Source organism: Aethina tumida, chromosome 2, assembly GCF_024364675.1.
Source record: "Aethina tumida isolate Nest 87 chromosome 2, icAetTumi1.1, whole genome shotgun sequence".
In the NCBI taxonomy this organism is placed as follows: Eukaryota; Metazoa; Arthropoda; class Insecta; order Coleoptera; family Nitidulidae; genus Aethina; species Aethina tumida.
Genome location: NC_065436.1, coordinates 22,573,127 through 22,595,968, shown reverse-complemented (window position 1 = coordinate 22,595,968; position 22,842 = coordinate 22,573,127). Strand labels below are relative to the sequence as shown.

Below are 22,842 nucleotides of genomic sequence, written 5' to 3'. Positions count from 1 at the left end.
TATTTGGAGACATGATCACACTAGAGACCAGGACAGGGCTGCAACTCTTTCCCAATATAGTTTTTTGAGCCTTTCAACTTTAAGATACAAAAATTTTACGGTCCTAGTTAGAAATTGAATCAATTCGACAATTCGCTCCTTCACACTATTCATGTGGTCCAAAATTATTGGACCGTTTAGGTACTTTGAGCAAACACCTATCAATAAAAAGAATCGTGTTTTATAAAAAATGCTATTTTTTTAGAATTAAATTATTTTTGTTTTCTTCAGGATAATTGAAAAGAACATAAAATTTGCATGTAAAAATATTAGTAGTTTTATGAAAAAAATAATAATGATCACTTATTATTATATTGTATTAATTTTTTGGAGCAGTGAATTTATTCTTTATTTAAAAGTTTTAACCAGGATGTGTTAATTTAATATTAATTTTTTAATAAAATTCAAATCAATAGGCAACTTGTAATTTCTATTATTATTTCTCAGCAACGGTCTACAATTTAGATTTTATATTGCGATAGGTTGCAAATCAATTCGTTCTCAGCAATTATCGAAGGTAGCTGTGATACTTTCCTTCCTTCGCATTCGATATTCAGTCGGGGTCAACATTCCACGCAGTATCGTATCGTAGGAAACATTTATGCCCTTCTCCGACATTTTACAATACATATCCCAACACTGCTTCTCCTTCGTAGATTCAAACTTTGGACTGTCGTCATCTACGATTTCTTCTGTGGAAGATTGACAAGGATCGATTACTTCACTTGTAAAATCAGTGTTTTCCGCACTGACAGAATCTGTAGGATGTTCTTTTGTCTTTATGTCCACTGATATGTTGAGTTCTGTTTCGGACTCGGAAATGGAAGTGGTTAACTTGGAATCCTCATCTGATCTGTAAAAAGAAATTTGTAATTAAGTTGCTTGAAATAAATTTCAGTGTCTGTGTTTCATTTAGGTAAACCCCGGTAGACGTACAGGTGACTGAGAAACCAAAATTTTATCAATACTTCTCAGAAATTTGTCGTGTTGTCATTTATTTATGATCGCCTGTTCCATTTGCCCGTTTTATTTCCGGATCAAATGTTTCAGACAATTCAACACTTTAGCTGTTTGTTTCATGACTATATATTAATAGTTTTGTTGACAATTTCAATGACATTTTCATAAAAGCCATATTTTACGATTGTTGTATTATACTCAATTCGTTTCGTGATTGGTACCAAATATATGGTTATAGATTATTGAATATTCATATTATTGTTTTTTTATTGAAGGAAAAATCAATTTTAATTTAATTTGGATTCGGTTTAGGACGAAATAAATTTAAGGTATTAATAATGATTAATGAACATTTTATACCTTTAAAAGCCATATCAATAACGTTTGACCTAAAATTTACGTTATTGATATTTAGACTTCATTATTTTAAGAAAAAAAAGATGTGCATTTCCTCATAAAAAAATAAATGCAATAAGCGAAATTAAATTGCAAACAGAAAATTTGTGTCAGTGACCCAAAGTATTGATGTCTGTTCAAAGTTTTCAAATGATTGAGAAGTGGGGTGTGTAAAAACAATAAATCATCAAAGCTACTCAACATTTTCGTGATGGGTTAGGTTGTGTAGAGACATCGCTCGGTTACCCTAGCACTTTTCTTCATCGACTACGTAATTTTATTATTAAATTATAAGAATTGATAGTGCGCTCTTCGTTATTGTAGGAGGTTACCGATATTTTAGTAAGGATTTCACTGGCTTAAATGTTTTACCGAATTACAATCATTCCGTGAGTCCGGGCCAATTTCCTTTTTACGTTCATGGGAAACAAAGTTTGAACGACAGATAACAGTCATGATTAAAATTTTTGGTTCAATTAATTGCATTCATTGTTGTAAAGTTTTGCGAATCGTGCACTCTAATAAACCTTTATTCACAACGAACCATTTTATTTCATTTCAAATTATAATTAAGACATCCTAAAATGGAGTAAATGGACTGTACCATGAAAAGAATATTAAATAGAAATTTTATTATAAACACATGCATCATTTTTTTAAATAATATGTTAACTATTTTTGATATTTGCCATAATGGTGGAAAAATATGGAATATTTATTTACTTCTAACAAACGTTACTTAATATTTTCCCTAATTTACTGCAAGATCATTTATCTCAATCATCATTATATTCATAAGTTTTCCCATTTTTTTAAAATTAATTTGGTCTGGAAAAAAATATTTTATTGATATTCATAAAAAATTAACAGTAACTCAAATATTTCAATATTTTATAGCGTAACCTTTGGTTTCTATCACTGCTTGACATCTTTTAGGAGTAAAATCTACCTGCTGTATGGTTTGAAGAAGTTTTTGCTTGCTTTCAATGTCTATTATTCGGATGCGGCGGTCTAATACTTGCTCAAAAGGATTTAGATCGGGGGACTGAAACGGCTATTCAGGTACAGTTAAGTTTTTCAACAGAAACCACCCTTTTATAATTTTAGTCGTGGTTTGGGATAGTTGTTGAAATGTCCGAGTAAACATCTCTTTTTCGGTAAATAGAAACATAATCCAAAACCATAATGCTTTCGCCACCATATTTAATCGTAATAATTTGGTATTTAAAATGGTTTTGTTAATCCACTGATCGTCTCACACAAATTAAATTTACTTTCGTCACTCGAAAGGATAGTGTTATGTTTTCCCTGAGTCCTGACAAGTGAGATTTCATACTTTTCTCTATCACTATATATATGATAAATGATATAAAAATGTTCGTTTCTATGTTTCGAAAAGAAAAAAGAAAAAGAACTTATTACTCTCATAAATCGAGAAATCGGAATATTCTATAAAGAGTACATATATAATAATATATCAAATATATGGAAACTCTGTCATTTACAAAATCTGCACTACACATGCTATCTTTTAAATCGTCAAGTTTGAATCATTAATCTAATATCACCATTATATCATCTAATATTTAATATTACCTTGTTGTGTCTGTTTTCTCGATAAGACTTCGTACTAGTCGACGTTTCGCCATGCGCTCATCATCATCAGGCATTGTGGAGTTGGTGGCCCTTTTTTCGTTGTTTTTTGGAACCGATTGTGATGATTTGTTCAACATTAGGGAGGTGGCAACTGAACCTCGTCTGCCTGGAAAACTGGCTGAAAAACTTCTAATGGCATGTATACTGGATTGTTGGAAGGAAACTGAAAACATAACGTCGTGTTATTTATGACTTTGTTTACTTTTTCATGAATAGAATGGTGCTTTCGTGTATTGGAAGCTTCGAGGTTTACGTTTGATGGAACGCTTAATCTGAGGGTTTTTTTATTTGTGTTATTGTTTTGTATTCAATATCTATAATGGATGCATGTCTTGTCATGACATGAGATTCCTATTTGATACAATAAGAAACAAAGTATGAAAACATCTATATTCAATTGTCAATCAATAAAAAAATGATTTGGAGAAATACAATATTTTATTTATTCAGACTTTTTTACTATATCTAATTTGCATGCTATGATCACATAAAAGTACAAATTAAGATAATATTACGTAAAGCAATCGGACAAATTAAAGTTTTTACGTTCACGTTACAACGTCAATCATTTAGAAAAACTTTTAAATGAAAACTTCTGTTCCCAATGCGAAAGGCGAAAACTCAAGTTCTGCCCTGTTAATTACCGACTTTAATTGAGAGTCAAGAAGTACGAAGCCAGTCACGCCATGCCGTATTCGACCTTGTTCGTTTTCAAGAAAATTGTTTACACTCCCCGGAATATATCGACACCGAAAGCGCCGATTAATGAGAAAGCCGAGCCGAAGCTTTAAGCAACCCTCAAAAGGAGTTAATGGTGCAGTCTGATATTTTTCCTATTATGCCTCATTGAAGTCAAATGGAATTTTCGAAAAAATAAACACTTTAAATTATTTAAGTAAATCAATTACACATATACATATATCTGAATTTCATTTATAAATCAGGGTTCACCTATAGAAACTGCAAATACAATGTGGTCGTTTCGATAAATTCTTATTTGGCAAACCGCATTTCGCTACAGGTTTTCATTGGTACTGCACGCGAACGAAATACTTTCCCCCGGTTTTATTTGTTTTCATAAATAATATTACACCCTAATACGGCTGGCAGGACACTTACGACAGTATCTTACAATTTGTCTGCGTGGTTTGTCCCTCGAGCCAGTCAAGAGGGAATGTGTGTGCAGAAGTAGAACTAAGCGCGATATCTCCAAACCGTGTATACTTTACATAACTTGAAAAATAAATACTTTAATTATATTTATGTTTAATTTAAGGTAATTATTTTTTTAAGATGGGTTTAAAATATTTTTAATAACTTTTGATTTATTTTTCTTTATCTCTTCAACAGAAAAATTGTATAATTTTATACTAATCATCCGTAGGTGCAGAAAAAAAATATATATTATATAACAATAAGTATACCTGATTTAACTGTTTTTCTTAAAGACATGTTTTTGACCAATTCATTCTCTTTGCTGTTCTTATTTGATGAGATAATTGGTTTCACCTTCTCTTTTTCTTTCTCCTTTTCTTTGACTTCCTCAACCACCTCCTCCTCATCACTACCGTCAGGACTAACGAGAGAAACCATGGTGACAATATCTGATCCAATTGTGACAGTCTTGTTCACTTTTTGATCTTTTGGACTGTCTTCTGTACTTTTGTCGCTGTCTTCATCGAAAACCGTTTTCGGTTTGAACTGCGTTCTTTTAGCAGATTTAATTTTTCGCTTCGTTGCGACAAACTTTGATTTTGCTTGGTCCGGTTTGCAAGGAGCTGAAGTAGAACGAACCAGTGGTGGTCTTCGAGTAGAAGGGGATTCTTTGGATATAGAAGTGAATGCGGAATTTGTTCTCTTTTGGAACTTTTCTCTTTTGTCGGCCGCTGTTATAGGCCGGATTATCACATTGTTTATTGCTTTAGGTTCCACGGTTTCAGAATCGAGATTAACGGTCACTTTAATGTCTTCATTCATTTTTGTATTATTCTCATTTTCATTGTGCGTTACTAAAATATCAGTCCGCTTAATTTTTTCTTTGTCATTTGTTCTTGTCGGAGAATAAGCGATCTCGTTGAGATTTATTTTTGGCTTAGGATTTTTACGTATTTGAATTACTTTCTTGTTGTCTCCGCAGAACAACGGGGACATAATTTTTGGTTGGTGGTTATAATAATCCTGTTCATCAGTTACAGGTTTGCTTACATTTGATGCATTTGTTTCTTTAGAATTGTAGGCTAAAAATATGTTAATATTGGGTTTTTCAGGTTCTTGTGGTGCAGTTGGCAAAATATCCGTCAGTTTTGACTTTGTATATAAAATGGAATCGTTTTCTAAGGAACTATGTTTCACTAATTTACTAGTTGCAGGTCTCTTAACTTCCGTGCATTTCTTCACTATGACTGCATCTTCGGTCTTAAAATTTTTCGTGTGTTCTTCCCATGCTATTTTAACAGGTGGTGGTTTATCTAATAATTTTTTACCTTTAGAATTAAGGTCCATCTTAATACACATTCCTGAATCCAGCCATGCATTTTTCACATCAGGTATGTCCTCGGAAAATTGTTTCTTCAAGGATTTTCTTCGGTTTTCATGCGTTGGGGTTTCACATGAAAGTGAAAGCTGACGAAATGCGGACAATTTTCTTGTATTCGGCATCTTATCATTTTTTATAAACGTATAAAAATACAATATTTTATTCAGTTTTCATGGTGACGATCTTGGGTACGCGCACGGAATGCCTGTAGGAAATGAGCTGTTAACTCACAACCAACAAAAGTTTGACTGAAACTTGTACCACATGCTTTCATTTCAGTCGACATTCATTTATTATTGATTGATATTTCCCTCGGATTCGCTCAACTTTTTTAACTGAAACTTATTGAACAATCAATTCGAAATTTATGCAAGTCGATAACTATGTACTCCACAGAAAAATTAATATTATTTTAAGGAACAAGCTTTTATTTTTCTATTAAGATAGTTTTGATAGGTCGATGATCCTATGTAAAACTCCTATTGTTTGGTTGTCATGGTTTCTTTTGGTTTCACTGTTTTGTTTTCATTCGCACGCAAAGCAAATCTTACTAAAAGCGTAATTAATTAATCGTATCATTTATTTATTTATGCAATATTACGTATTTACACAAAAATTTTGTATAAAGTAAATAAAAATACTTTTATTTGAATCAACAAATATCTAAAACAATTCAATATTTGAAGTATAACTGAAAATGAAATGTTTTGAGATTATTAGAATATTTCTACAAATATATATTAAAATAGAAATATGTTAGTATAAATTAATACGTTTATTATATGTTGAATAATTATAAAATAAAATTATTTAATGATAAAATATATTTTTTGGAATATTATGTTTTGAAATGCTCTATAATGCTGTTCCTTATGTGCTATTTTTTTCAAAAATATAAAATTATAAAATTAAAGTTTAATTTTGTGCATTCGTCAAAATAGTATGTTATTATAAAATATAACATCATTAATAAACTTGAATGATTTGTTTTCTATTAAATTACATATAAATTATTTGGAAATAATTCATTAACTTTAATTCCGACGAATTTTTCACTTTAGCGTTTGAGGAGACATCTATATTTTGGTAGCTATAAAATGTAGCTTGCAAATTTTATAAGCAAATGTTCCTGTCGTTTAATTAGCTGGATAAAAAAATAAATACTGAGAAAACTATATCACAATAGTTAAATATACATAAAATGTTTATAAAATAAGATAATGTAATATCATATCTTATTTTATCATATACAAAGATTATACGAGTATATCATTTAATTCCTGTACTAACAATTGCACAAAAGCGGCAGTTGAAAAATTTCAACAATTTGAATACGTTAATTTTAATTCTGCTCATCAATAATCTTCATTCAATTTATTGTTTAACTTTTAAACTATATTTTTTTAATTTACTAGCAGTATATACTGATTGATGAAAATAATAAAATCATAATAATCTGTGAAAACATATTATTATTATAAACTGAGAAATATAAACATGGAAATTATTTACTGATTATTTGTGACTTTTGAAACAGCAAGGCTGTAGTCCTGCATATTAAATAAAAAAAATCAACAACCATTAAATATATTTGTACAATTGTTGTACAGAGTAATAAATAAAACACGAAATGTTATTTTATATAGTTTATACATAAAACAATTTAATACATTACAAATGATTTTTACATAGTAATTTTATTATAAATAGCTACAATACAATATGTAGTTAGCATTGCAAACCTTATCTAGTGACTAGAATACTGAAAATTTTAAGTCTTTTTAAGTTCTTTAGTTAATAACTAATGCAGAGTGAGGCGAAGCTTTTTGTAGTAATTAAATTACAATATAATATACTTTTGTTGATGCCACATTTATAATGTTGCCATAATAACTGCGACTTCAATAATTCCTGACGTGATAAATACTTATAAATTTAGAGTAAATACTGTTATACATTGGTCAATATATTAAGTACATCATTATAAATATTTGTAAAAAACACTGAGGTATAAAACATTACAAATAGGTACAAAACTGGTTAATAATTATTGAAATATTGAGTATCTGTTTTCTTTCCAATAAAAACATTCTAATGAAACTAATTTCTAATACTTTTGAACTGATACAGTTAAAATACATCAATAGGCTGAAAAGCAAGATCATTTGCAAGTAGTATACATAATAAACTTAAATAATAATCCAACAATGGCAAATTTTGTTTTAAATTATTTGACACTATCACTTCCGTATATACAAATAGTATAAATATTCAGTACAAAATAATTCTGTAAAGCAAAAAATTAAAATGTTGTCAAGAATTTCAAGATAATATGTTTTTTTTGCCTTAGAGATTTATTTAAGGTATGTGTATATTATCTGAATTATCACATGCATGTTCAAATAACACTCAATATGGCATACATATATTGTGGATATTTCAGTAAAGGAATCATGTGAAGAATAGTGTCATTAGTGTTGAACACTAAAAACAATAAGGTACATAACAAATTTGTGCTTGTTTATAACAACTAAAGCTAAAAAGCTATAAAAATCATCACAATATCAATAATATAAATTCAATACTTCACAGGATAAAAATAATTTCGATCTGCATAAAAAATCTTAAATCATAAAATATAATACAAACTTTTACATACGTTATGTACAGAAATTAATAAAAAAATACAGTATCATTAAAACAACTTAAAATATCAGAAACATTAAAAAATGCATAGCTCATTACTGTTGTATACATTGCGGACAACACAACATTATCCAAACCTCGTTTAATTGGAGGTGCCTTCAGTTTTGAGATTCTTACAACGCTCCTTCTCTTGGTTGTTCTCAGGCGGTTCGCATTCAAAACTCGCGAGAGCCAAAGCATTTTCATTCAAGATTGGTCCATGTTGAAGCAAAAATATTATCTTTGCGTCCTTTTCAAATGGACACGTCACTTGTTTCCAAGCCATAAACTCTGTTACCTGTTTCGCCAATTGCCAAAACTTCTCAAAGTTTATGTGACCATTTGGCAACCTATAAATATAATACAGATTAGTAAAAAAGCATGTTTTTAAATTAAAAATATCTTACTTGTTTGAACAACCCTGATTAAGGAAATACAGATCCTTCACCAGCAAACTGAAGAAAGGAATAACAATTCTCTGCCGCTGGTCTACAGCTCCAGCACTGCGCCACATCGCCGCCTTCAAAGTACTCCTGTAGCTGCTAAAATTACTGCTGGGATCCATCTGATGCTCCAGAATAGCAAACTTGCCTGAATGGATTTTGCTCCACTATACATGAAAGTCGTGTTATTTTATTATTGAACAAATATTATTTAAAGGTCTTACCGTTTTCTTCAGTCTGGAAATAGGCGACATATTTAGTCCAGCTATAATCGCCATTAGGCTGTTAAAGTTACCAATATTGAAGCACTCCCGTCCTACTTCTATCCAATATTCTACCACACGGACGCGCATCTTTTTCTTTTGATACTGAAACGTATTTTAAAGTTAAACACCATTCGAGGGCCTCGGGTCGGGAACACTTACTTTACAAACTTGGGTTGCTACAAAGTAGCTCAGTCTATTAAACCACTGGACGTACTGTTCCAAATTTTGGGTCTTTTTCATATCCTTGAACGACGTCTCCAAGTGCGGATTCTCCTTAGCAAAAGCCTGCACGAACTCTTCCGGCCCGATGAACGACAACCGTTCGAGTTCTACGTGCGTGAGCTGCTGCGCGAGAATCGCTGGATTGGGGCATACCTCCGAAATGTCTGTGCAGTTCTCATCAACGACCGACGACTGGTTTTCGATAGACTTCTCGTACAGTTCGAGAGCGTTGAGGCGTTGGAGCAGGTTATGGAGCATGGCCGAGACGTTTTGGCGCAGGCCACCGTTTACTGCGCAGCATTGCTGCGTTATGGTACGGATATGTTGCATTACTCGTTCGTCCCTGGGGCATTAAAAATATTTACTTTAACACGATTCATAGATGTAAAGAATTCAGTGGTTATCGGTGACACATTTACAGTGAGTCAGGTTGACTTTCTACTACAAATTAAATAAACTAATGAAAAACTAAAAATAAACAATAGACTAATGAATCATTTCCTTGATGTAGTTCTGTGGCAATAATTAAAATACTCACCTAAAATCGTAGGGAAAAATCTCTGTCCATTCAGCCAACAACTGTACCAAATATTCCGCAAACCGAACCTGACCGGCATGCTGGCCACCCCCTAGAGTATTTCCCAATCCTTGTTGGGTCTCACTCAACGCCCTTATTTTTGCTAACAAATCGTGCGGTTTGATGAATAGTCTTGAAGACAGAAGAAAGGCGAATAAATAGGTTCTGTCTGGATAATACACGTCTGTTGGTACCATGTGCTGGATGAGAGCCTCTAATGGACCGGAAAGCAGGTTGCCATCCCTGTAAACCAGGGCCTGAAAGAAAGGTATGAAATGAAATGTGATTGTTAGCACAAACTGAACAGATGCAGGCTCCTGAGCGTTAAGGAAAAAATTACCTCATTTTTACTGTAATCGAAAATCCAGGACCAGTAACTTGAGAACTTAAGAAGTATCATTTTATTCGACTACACGTCACAATAATTGAAACTCATAACAAATTTAACGTTTTATCAAGATGTTTTGTTTTCTTATCAGTGATATATAAAGATAAACTGCATTATAATCATAAATTCTTATTAGGCGTCGGCCACACGAAATCAAACGTGTAAAACTATAGTGTATTATTTGGTTTTGAAGAATAGCTTTATTTATCTGAGAAAATAAATATATAATAAATTATTGCCTGTTGTAATACTTTATTGGTATTCATGGCTTTAAATGGAACACTAACTTCTATAAATGTACAATAGCCGATAAACTAAAGTAAATATTATTTTTGACGAATTACGAGGAATTACTAAAAATAAACAAATCATACCTAAACGTAAATAAACAAATAACCTATATTATTTGTGGGTCAAATACTAGTTAGACGTTACATAACTAATAATTTTTAATAATTTCGTGCATTTCTTATTAAAGCTAAATTAAAAATTTCGTCATAATATTACGTAATACAAAAAATAGATGGTTATTCGTACGAAATATTAAAATTAAAAACAAATTAACATAATTTTTGACATGCATAATATTTAATATATGGCCTTGGCAAAGGCACGATTGTACTGGCAATAAATTCAGTGATAAATTACAACGTACGTACATTACAAATTTAATTCTCCTTTGTTAAATGTATATGTATAAGTATATCAGCCGAGTAATTCATTTATACAGATAAAAACTAGGTAGTATTGCCTTCACATTATAATTACAATGGCAATTACAGTAAATGATTATAATCAGTCTGTGTTAAAAGGTGTGTTAACACGTTAAAATGCAGCTTTTGTTAATGGTACTTACGTTATCCTGTTGGGATCCTGGGTCACCGGAACTCTCTTGGTTTGACTCTCCGTTGAAAATTTTTGAGAAATTTTTTGTTTGTGGCGTTTGTGGTAAGCTCTGTTAACATGTTAATGGATTAGCATGGTTAAATGATTCAATCAATAAAATAAATTCGTATGACTGCTCATGACATCCAAATATATAAATTTAAATTTCGTGCTCATTGAATTCCATTAAGAGTCTCTATAAATTATGTATGTATACTGGAGGTAGAATATTAAATTTATGGTGTGTAATTTTATTATTATTAATTATCTAGTAATGATCTTTTAATGAACTAAATTCTTAAAAAATCATCACATATCTGTTTCTATGTAAAATGCAGTTCATTCATCGAATTTAATAACTTGCAACTTGGAAACGACGCAAATGAACAAACGATGCATTTGTGAGCTGACTGAAATTGATAAGTTAGAATTTTGTTCCCAAACAGGAACTTGACTGGAAGCTGTACAATTCACCGCCGTTCGTGAAATACGACGCCGCCGCAATTTTCGTTAAACAGCAAAGAAGTTTTATGTCTTGTCGTCCCGAATTAAATTAGATTCGGAAAAGTTTCAAATTGAATTATGACACGTTATGAATGCGAATTTATGGCGGCGTCCTAAATCGTCTCGTGACGCAAATGAAAAATTATCACTTAATTTACTTTATGATCTGAAAACAGTTATAGTAAGTTATATGATGGAAAAAATAAAGTTAATTGCTTAGTGCTTACTATTAGTAATTACAAAATTGTAGTAACAGTGATACTTACTCTTCGATTTGAACAGTCTTTCGGTGTGAGGTCGGAAGCAACAGTCCCAAATATCGTCGGCTATAAATAAATACACAAAACATTATTTACATGATTCGATTGTAGGTGTTTTTGGCAAATATTGCCAAAGCTTTTTGGACAGACTTGCGCAAAATTATTTCACATATAAATATAAATTGGTATGATTCTTTTTGGCATACACATGTTTACTACTAGATTTTGTTTATAAAATGTCTAATTCAATTACATGAGTATATACAAACGTAAGTCATTTATTTAAACATTTTGCTATTTTACATAAACCATTTTTTTAGTTCCTTACCGTCAAATACTCTTTGGAGTATCCGTTACCGTTGTAGGGCGACCACTTCCTGAACTGATCGCCCACATAGTCAGTCTCATCTAAGGAACTCAGCGAGTCAATGGAACTCGGAGTGAAGTCCGCCTTTGTGGTCGACATCGAATTGCTCAAATGACCCGAGTCCTTGCTCAAACATGGTTTTGGCTTGTAGGCCGGCACGTCCGACTCGTAGCTCGAGGCGCTCGAGCACGAGCCGAACTTCCGATCGTCACTTCCCGTTTCGTAGCCGTTGTTGTCGTAGTACTTCCCCGAGCCGTTCTCGTACTTGACGTTCGCATATTGGCCGTTCACCAGCTCGGCGGTCGGTATGATTTTTATCGGTTCGAAAACTTCGGTGATGGCGCTGGTGTAGAAGTTTTGCTCCTTGGTCTCGCGGCTGCGTTCGTCCACGACCTTGCCCGCACGGGATACCGTAACTTCTTCTTTGGTTACGGTTGTGGACTTAACGCTGAGTGATGTGTCCAACTTCACCGGGGCTTTGAGGATACCTGCGGGGAAGACACGTTGTTGTAGGGGTTGTCGAGTTTCCGGGGTGTTTTCAGGATATTCGTTTTGGATCCCATTTGGGGGAAACTGATAATGTTTGGAGCGAATCCGCATTACTCATTCAGTTAAATTAACAGACAGTAAAAAGCAACGGAAATTAGTCATTTAATAAATTTTATTGATTTTTATCAGTTTTCCTGCATTCAACACCACCGTTCTTACCTGTTTTTATCAACAATGTGTTGAGTAAATCACAGGGAGGCACTTGGCCGGTGACCAATGCCTGTTTAATAGCCAAGCCATCCCTGCCTTCCAAAGTGACCGGTATCCCGTTGATGTAAAGCACCTCTTCCTCTTTAATCGATGACTTTTTCTCGCAGTCCAGCACTTTAGCCCCTTTGCCAAGTATGGACTCCACCGTTTCTTGAATCTCAGGATCGTCCATCTCGCGAGCTACAGAAAACCACCGGTAAAAACACTGAGCCGCCAATTCGTTGTTATTAATGAGCAACTAAACCAGTCACGACTGTTGTGCGGAGAGCGAGTCGAAATGCTTATATTGTACCGATACGAACAGGACGCGGTCGAGAACAAAACAATTGCCGATGTCTCGGATAAAGAATTTGTCCGAACGATGCGATACAATGATCGTGAAAAAAAAAACGTTGAATACAAATGTTAGAAAAATGGAACAAGCGTGTCTGAAGCAGGGCATTTGTCTAAATACTGTAAACATATTGTGCTGAAACCACTGTTAAAATCTCGTCTTTATTGACCACGATTTGTGTTTACGTTATTAATTACATTAACATTTTCTCTTCGATTTTAATGACAGTTCAATATATATTTTATATTTGCCTAACTATAAAAATGTTTCAGTTAAAAATAGGGAAATTTGATTTTATTAAAAAATAAGTTTTAAATTTAACACTTCAAAATTGCTACAAAAATTATTGTCTAATAATAAATTTTTGACACCATTAAAATCCTCATTCTTTTTAAATGACATTAGTAGTGAAAAACACCTAACAAAGTAAATTAGTAAAACTTTGAGGAATATATCCGTCTCTGCATAATATTTGAACTCAGTTGCCTATCCTTAATGATTTTAAACTGGTGCCATCTGTCGTTGTAACTTAATATTTTTTAACTAAAACTATTCTGTTATATGTATCATTATTGATCAAATCTGTGTTAAATCAAGTGGTCACAATGAAATAACAAAATTGAATAGAAAATAGTTTAAACTGTAACAATATCCAGTAATCCAGTTTGACACATGTTTTCTGCGTTACGTGTGGGAAGTACCCCTTTGTCCGAACAATTCGCCTTGGTTTGACCCACATGTCGACCAGAATATTTTGTTTATTCTGAAATTCAATACCCACACCTCTGCAATCAGTGGTTAGTTGACAGTTATAGTTAATAGTAACATATTATTTTTGGTTTAAGAGTGCAGAACACCTGTGCAGCACCGGTGTCAGGGGCGTAACATTTCATAATTATACTATTTGCATGTTTAAATAATTTATGGGTTTCCTTATTGTATCTGTTCGCACATCTCAGTTGAATTAAATTTGTTCATTTAAGTTGTAAATTAGCTTTCGAACATTTTCCCACCATTGTTCGTGTTAATTAATATAAATTTAATTATCGTACATATTTATTGTTCTTCTAGAAACACTGTTATTATTAATTATTCAATACATACGTTGTAGTATTTAAATAATAATAATAAAACTCTAGCTGGTTCTAACCAATATTAATTTATAGCAATTACGTGTGCTATTAATTATTGCCTTCTACGGTGTTAACTACTTTTTAGTAATAACAAATTTTATTTCGTAAGATAGCCGGCGCCATTATACAGATTATATCAATAATTATCAAATATTCCAGGTGTTTTTTCGTTTTTAATTATCTAATTTGCATTAAAGTTAAACAAACGGAAATACTAATCGTTCTTGATGGATATTAAATTAAATAAATATTTTATAAAATTGTTTAAAACGTGATTTATAGTCCACGTTCTCATTTGTAGTACTACCGCATCTACTGTGAATTATTAATAATGCTTCTCGTGCTTTATCACATTTAAATAAAAAGCACTAAACCGAGTCCTATCCCTAGAACTGTAACAATTTAATTTATTCAAGCTTTGTTTTATTTATCCCCATCGTCGTGTTAAATTACTCGTATTAAAAACAGCCGTAATCTCGAAAATAAAAAGGAATGACCGTAAAATGAATAACGTAGTCAGCGATAAAACATGAATTTCCATATTCCGCCATCCGAATTCTATTTGTTGTGTTTGTATAGTGCTAAAAGCAATTTACTTGAGAAGTCATTGTACTGTAATATACTTAAATTTATTATTACTTAATTTAAATACTTTAAGCACTTTTGCATGAAAATGGCAATAGTCTACAAATCGTTTTGTTTACGTTAATCGTGAATTCATGAAGTACCTTTGTATATCGTACAGTTTATTGATATCAAAAGAATTTTCACCTTGAATTCAGAACTATTCCGAGAGAGAGAAATTAATCATCGTATGAAATGAGATTTGCAATCGAACGAACATCTGTTAAAAAATTCCTCGCTCTAAATTTATATGTCGTTCCTCGATGATGAAACTGAACTGGGGATTTTCCTTTTTCCCGGTTCAATCGTTCATTCATGAACGTTAAATGTGAACGCGAACATGTGTTTGGTTGAAATTAAATAGGCGATAGCTTTCTTAAAAGGCACGTTCCATAGAAAGTGGGTGTAGTGCGAGTCAGGAAGTGCGGTTCCGGATATTTCAGTGCATTTATTATCGCAATTGCGAGCGAAATGTGTTATTTTTAGATTTGGTATCTATTTATCGTTGCAGTGGAATCTTCATTCATATTTTTCATTCGAATATGAACCGATATTCTGCTTCGCGGATGAGTCTCACGTAAAGAATATTGAATAATGGGAAATGGAATAAATTAGAATCAATAAATGACCTTAAGACAACGTCATTGTTTGTCGGCAAGCTTCAAACAACCGTATTTGAATAAATCGCCATTTTTTCCTCCACAAAAAGTAATTAAACTGACCCAAATATTATTTTTTAAACTGACCCAACGTGAAACAAAACCCATTTATTGTCGGCATAAAGTTAAGCCTTCGTATTGGATCATAAAACATAAGTTTATGCAGTAGTATAAGCACGGAACGAAACTAACTCTTCCATCAGCAATTAGATACAGAAACAATCCGCCAAAGCAATTTGTCACAGAATCTGATTGGGAACACTATACGACTTCCTTAACGTCGGCTTGTTGTAATAATTCAGAAATTTAATTATAACTTGCAACAATGTTGCCCGAGTGCGGCATATTGACCGTAAGTCAGACCCATGAATGAAATATCGACCCATAAATTTATTTATGTACCTAGAGATCATGTTTTCACTGTCATCTTATCTTGTGCAACATTGTTTCAGCAGTAAACTTATGTAAAACATAATGAAATCGTATTTATTTAAAGATAATAATTATTCCGCGAAGGATTCTTGCTATGAAGTGATAAACAGTTTGAAACGACGGAAATGAGACACATCTCAAGGTGCAGACGACGAACAAACAGTAATCGTTTTGAATAGTAATATTTTGTACAAAGTAAACCATTCACTTTGCATGAAACAGATTAATTCCATTTGAAATCACAACGTTTTGTTCAAAGGAATAAGCTGATAAATTTAATACAATAGATGGCGACACTTTGGAACTATCGTAGGTAGGCAACTAAGCTTACGACTCTCGTAAATCAATCTTGTGGCGTTTTGGCCCGTTTAAGTTAAACACAATCATGAACAAACGACATTAGGGCTTCGGGAATGTGGTAACCATAATTTCGATAACCACGCTACGACGACGTTACGTGAGTGAGAGCAATATTTCGCATGTGTAAACCACGCCTGCCTATACATTTTGAGTGCATTTCCTGGTCGAAAAGTGCCGCCAAAAAATTACAAAGTCCTCTAGATGCGGGTTTCTCACGCGCAATTATAATATTTTCCAAATTAAAATATATAGGTTGGTCACCAATTAGCTTTCTACTGTGGAGTAGTACACCATTAGTATAATATATTGAAATTAAAACATTTGTATGTAATATAACCTTATTGTTATCTAACAACTGTTTTAATGCAATGTAATTGCGTAGATTAAATGGAATAGTTTCACTTTTCTTGTCAGCGTGAATGTAATTTAATGAAATACGGAAACAATTATACACTAAAGTGTGTGATGCAGTGGTGCCGCCTCCGCAAAGAGGACCGCTTAGGTAAAAAGGATGGTTTCTGTGTTAAAATTGACGTCCATATTTAGCAACCAGAAGGAAATTACATATCTAGGCTGAATGTATTATTGATGGGTGTATTGAGCTTTTGTTGTTTGATGAACGTGAAGGTTTTTACTACTTCATGCCCCCTGAAACGTTAATTTCCTGCTTTTGGAAAGAAATTAACATTGCGTATAGCAATATAAACATCGGCAAATGACAAATTTCATGAGAGTCAGGCAACCTTGTAATTTTATAACTAATAATAATACATCAAGCCTCTAGGATAGTATTACGAGATCAAGGTAAACTTCAAGTGTCTTTTTAATGGTGTTTACGCGGTGCTTGCGGAGTCATATCAGATGATAATCTCGTCAATTTTTAATGATGCAACTAGGAAAGCCCCGCTCTTTTATTTGTTGTGATAAATTAATAATTTAGTCATTTTTATTCAATTATATTTTGAAGTGATTTGAAAGAAACTGAGATTTCAATTCGATAAACAACAAGAAAAATATTGAAGTGAGACAATGAATGAAATACAATTGAATTTTCTTAAGTCAGATGTGTAGCAGGTCGAAGACAACGGAAATGAAAATAATGTGCTGGAATAACACGTGCCACGTGCTTTAAACAATGGGGGATAATACAATTCTCGTTAATTGACGGGCTACATCGCAGAATGGTGACAGTTACTGACATTAACAGGATGAAAACGAGAGTGAAATTTACATGATTGATTTACTTACTTCTACGAACTGACTTGCAGGAAGCTACGTAACCAGATGCGTCGGTTCTAAGATTTTATAAATATAAATCAATTTAGTTTGTCTGCTCGGTCTATTAAAATTTATTGATTGAAATAGAGAAAGTCGAATACATTTTTACACAATCAAAATTGATTAAGCTAATAGATTTACGGCCATAATATTCATGGGTTTAGATTCGTGTTATTGAAATTTATGATGCCGCACACTAATTATCAATTTACAGAATTAATAGACATTTTAATTGAATTAATACTTATCAATGTTTTTAATATTAAAAACAAACATTTATATAATTTATTGTTTATGGAACATTCGGAGATGATTTTAAAAGCTTCTTATGTACGAAACTGTACTGGATATCTGAATAATGACCATCGTGAGCCTGTACAGGTTCGTTGCCATGCTATCTGCACTTTTAATCCTGATAATTTAGTGGCCAATACCCCCGACAACCTGTCCAAATAAAAAATTCACGCACCGAAGTACGAAATTGAATTTGAAACCCGATGAAAAATGCTCATGTTACACGTGACGGTAAATTCTGATTCATTTTTAATGTGTAAAATGGCGAGATCAATTTAAAATGCGGACACACGATTTTAATTAGTCTGACCACTATCCAATTTGGAACTGTAAATGGAACACGCCGGGGTAAATTAATGGATTTTTCATTGAACACGGTTTTAAAATAGGTACAAAAATTCAGTACAAAGATAAAGATAAACCGGAGTATTTTCTCCCGTGTCACTTTGGTCGAAAACACTTTAGAGCCCAATTTAAAAACAAACATTTCGTTTCTTTTTTGTGCCTTATACGCTTTCAGCGCTGTATAAAACGGTATTAATAGGAACAGATTTTCATACGCCCACCACATCATTATGCGTCGAAGAAAGATTTCAGTTATTTCTGTTGTCAGTTGAAATTAATAGCTGTGAAGCCTTGTCGCGATATCTTTTTTAAAATAATTACATCCTCGCACTAAACACCCGGGGAACAGTAGAACATTCAAAGATGTGTTTCGGTTCCATCACTTTAATTTACTTCCACGAATTCGACATACGATCAATCGACGCTGAAAGATAATTCCGAGTCAATCCTCGGAACATAAAACATGTGCCAGACAGATACTCGTCTGCGGTGTCACTTCTCGTTTAAAAACGGAGCACCAAAGGCGTCAGTGTTAAGTGTTGGTCCAATTTGTCACGCGGATCCGTTTCATATTTGGATTTGTCCCACTTGGTCGCACTAAATGATGAAATAAATCAACACCGTGATTTTAAAAAACACTAAATAAATTCATGGCACATTTCCTTTGACACAGCTCAATTCCGGCACATAAAAACTTCGTTTATGGTGAAACAAAGATGTGATAAAAAATGTCAGTTTTATCAGAATTTCTCGTAATTTTGATTAATGCGCATCGCCGGCAATCTCCGGGACCAATCGTGGCGGCTTTCACGTTCAACGTTGGGTCATTGACAATACGTTAATACAAAAAATTTATCTCGGCCCATTCTGGAAGCCTCAAAGTGCAACAGCTCTATTACAACCGAATATGCTGTTAGACGAAATGGATATTGCAAGCCTTTCAGGTTGTTATCGGATATCCCGTCGCTTGCTTATGAACTGGCTTTGGAGCCGATTCTAATTTACGATACGCCGGCCTGATCAGAATAGGAATTGCCGGAGAAGACCCGAGCTTAAAGACGACAAAAAGTTATTCAGTCGTATATTGAACCTAAATAAGGAATTGGCTTCATAGTTCATTAAACATTGCTTCATAAATATCTCGTTTGTGGATGTAGATCGTACCGATATAATATGCTGAATTAGTTTAGACCGACTTTCCTATTTTCTAAAGAACTATTTGCGTTTGCCAAACTCAAACACGCCGACTGGTAAATATAATTTGCCTGAAACAATATACAAACAAAGCGTTGAAAAGTACTTTTCTTCTTCGTACCAGTTGTTTACGCCCGTCCTCGTTTACTATGCATCAACATGCACCAACAAGATGATAAATGCACCTTACAAAGGAACAATTTGACCATGTATTAATTCTTACTGCCGTTTAAGCGACAAGCCATGTTTCATACTGATTGTGCCAAATAAATCCATAAAAATTGTGTAATCTTGTGTGGAAGTAACGGATTCGTCTTTATAACGAAAAAAACGGGACATAATCGTGTGCGAAATGGTGCACATATAGAATACTCCTTCGGCTGTATATTTGAAGAAGATAATTGGGTGACGTTTCCGCTTCGTTACTTCAAAACTGATTTTTATGATGCCATAAAGAACACACTTAAGTGCATTATTACCTCAGGAACATGCATCAGCGAAATTGCGAGTTTATTGCGCGAATGGTTTGTATAGATTGCACAAAAACTATTATGTTGATTGTAAAACTTTATCACCAATTTGTCAAGGTGCAGTCTTTATGATATTTTACACATGATGTAAAAACGTTAGGTCCACGTCTAGAGATTGTTTGGTGGACAAGAGACTTCGACTCAGCAGCTGTCTGCTGCAGAAAATCCTCTTTTTGGTAATTGCCGTGTCGGAAGCAGACACGAAACCGGAATCATTTTTACGACATTTAAAAAGCTTTGAGGAATTGCAGGCGGAACGGATATTTAGTCAGCAACATCGTCTCGTGCGAAATTAAAGTTTCGAAATTTATTTTTAGTAATTAAACTGGTGTGGTTGATTACAGTAATGTTCGAGTCTTCAAGTGCTGCTTTCAAGAGATTATAATTAACCAACCACTAAGCATTTCGAGAGAAAACTTTGTGAAAACATAAACTGCTGCCACTTAATCGTAGATATATACGTCGTCTTTGTTGGACCATGTCTTGAGCCAAGTGGAAATTTCCTTCACAATTTTCGTCTCCATTACGAGGAACAACAATAAAACTCACATCGATTCCAGCAGCATTACGCACGCTTAATTAAATCAACGAGTCGCCAATAAACCGGCTTTCCAATAAATTTCCATGCAGACTAGACGCATTTTCACCCCAATTCCTGGGTAAGGCCAAGAAAAGCCACCCTCACGAGATTCTCTCCCCCTTAGATGCACAAGGGCCTGCAATGTGAGTCACCGATGCCGCTCCCGCGGCGAGTGCATCAACCCCTGTATTTATAAGGAACCGGGGCAGTAAAAATAATGATCGGGAGTACATGCGGAGAGATGAACCAATATGCCGTGGCAAACATAAAAACGACTCGCATTGCCTTAGATTGATCTTCATCGGGGAATTGCGTGATCGATCACGCGTTTTATCGGAGTGGAGTTTTATGTCGAAGGAACTCATGAAAAAATGACACGTAATACCGCAAAATATGTCTTTGATTCTTAAGACTCCATCACATTGTGTATATTTGGTGGTATAATGTAAACTCATGCATGTTAGTTTCAGTGGTAAATTGTCCCAATTAACCCCTATTAAAGCCACCCCACAATCAATCCAACAGCATAAACCGATATTTCATACAAGTAATTACCGATAATCCAAACAATTTGTCATTAGATTAAGTTGACACAATGCCATGAGGGTAGCCTTCAAAACCAATGCAAATAAAGTCAAGTGGGTGGAGGTGCGTTAGATACTTTTCGCAGATGTTACTCGAAATTCGAAACAGATGGGTCATTAATGATGTGTTCGGCAACGTGCCCAGGATCCAGTTGTACACGACCGCTTTGAACATGCTTGATGGAGTACTATTATGTGAAAACACACCACTAAATGTATATATTATTAAGTCACTATGATGCGTGGATTAGAAAGAACAAACATACCATTAACATTCATACTCATGTGATAGTTACTATTGTAAATGGGGATTATCGACGAATGCAATGATTCAGTGTATTATTTCAAGAGATGTTGTTTTACACCTTCATATATAATATATGTATGGTACAGTGGGTTCCAAATTCCGTCGTGTTGTATGGAAAATCGAATTCTTTCCTAGGAAATATGAAATCCTAAAGGAAATTGCTGAAAATCCATTTTACTTGAGTGACTTTTAAAACACTTGTACCTTCGTTTCAAGAAATTCCCATGTTTTATTCTTTTAGTATGAAGGTTTCTGGTTAATATAAAAGAAATAAAGCGCTTCAATCATTATTTCAGAATGTGACATCTTTGTATTAGAAAGGGATTGCAAAAGTTTGGCAGTGAGTAAAAACGGAAATTCATAGAAATATTCCTCCTAAGTAATGGCTGTTCCTAGACAGTTTCCTCCGCTATTAATTCCTTTGTTCCTTGATCATAGTGGATGCAATTAACAAATTAAACACTTCTTGTTCCTCCCAAGGAAATGATGCGGATTATATTTCATTTTCCCCGGCTTGACAGTGGAGGCTTCAGGCGTTTTTCGGCACGTGCATTAAACAACGACGAAATTGACGACAATCATTAGAGGAAGACGTGGTAAAGGAGTGTGTAGTGTTACCCAAACACCGACTGATTGATGCGCCTGTTTCATAGGAATTAAGTTTGACATTATCATCTTTTGTCTCGCGTGAAAATTGGGCATAATTCACATGTAAATCAGACGCCAGTAAAATTTGTATTCCTGAATGAGGGGGTGATATTAAGTAATAGATTACATCGCCGAGCTTGAAATAGTTTGGTACGTCTTATTGGAGAAGGACATGCAATTCAACGACATCAAAGGAGAAAAATAAAAATACGAATATTTTTAACCGTGTTTGTTTTATTTTTAGGATAGAAACCAGTGATCTCGAAACGTCACAAATTGAATTTAGAGCTCGGGTGGACGTGAAGCTTGTCCTTTCAGGACGAATTCATCGAACAGTCGGTTTATTATTTACACATCGTCGAGTTTCGGCATCCTCAGCTCGCGATTATTCGAATTCTGTATTGGAGCTGGAATTCGTGGAGTGCACTCGGTTGGTCCATTGTAATGGGGAAACCGTAAGTTTCGATGGAACATCGCTGCAATTGGTCAATGTATTGATCATGTGGCGGTGATGTTGCCGTTTCTGGCTTGTGCTTCACAGTCAACGCTTACATGAAATGTTTCACAGCCCATCGCCGATTCTGCTTTTGCCAGTTT

The 22,842-nt window shown here is 33.8% G+C and overlaps 2 protein-coding genes across 7 annotated transcripts in view; both read right to left on the bottom strand.

Moving 5' to 3' along the window:
- Positions 1–450: 450 nt before the first annotated feature.
- LOC109594242 (titin homolog) lies at positions 451–5,843 on the bottom strand. Its single transcript, XM_020009448.2, has 3 exons — positions 4,476–5,843; positions 2,992–3,214; positions 451–892 (listed from the first exon to the last, which is right to left on the bottom strand). The coding sequence occupies exons 1-3, from the start codon at positions 5,707–5,709 to the stop codon at positions 541–543; spliced, it is 1,809 nt and encodes a 602-aa protein (XP_019865007.2). The 5' UTR covers positions 5,710–5,843; the 3' UTR covers positions 451–540.
- Positions 5,844–7,218: 1,375 nt separating this feature from the next.
- LOC109594240 (ras-GEF domain-containing family member 1B-like) overlaps positions 7,219–22,842 on the bottom strand; it is a 122,303-nt gene continuing 106,679 nt past the window's right edge. For 2 of the 6 annotated variants that reach the window (XM_049963229.1, XM_049963226.1), the window contains exons 2-10: positions 12,893–13,123; positions 12,146–12,672; positions 11,824–11,883; positions 11,025–11,123; positions 9,742–10,037; positions 9,141–9,546; positions 8,940–9,083; positions 8,680–8,882; positions 7,219–8,622 (exon numbers count right to left, since the gene is read on the bottom strand). In XM_049963229.1, the coding sequence (XP_049819186.1) occupies positions 8,376–8,622; positions 8,680–8,882; positions 8,940–9,083; positions 9,141–9,546; positions 9,742–10,037; positions 11,025–11,123; positions 11,824–11,883; positions 12,146–12,672; positions 12,893–13,115 (2,205 nt within the window). In that variant the 5' untranslated portion in view covers positions 13,116–13,123 and the 3' untranslated portion in view covers positions 7,219–8,375. The remainder of the gene's footprint in view (positions 8,623–8,679; positions 8,883–8,939; positions 9,084–9,140; positions 9,547–9,741; positions 10,038–11,024; positions 11,124–11,823; positions 11,884–12,145; positions 12,673–12,892; positions 13,124–22,842) is intronic. The other 4 variants (XM_049963230.1, XM_049963225.1, XM_049963228.1 and 1 more) reach the window with 3 other exon arrangements.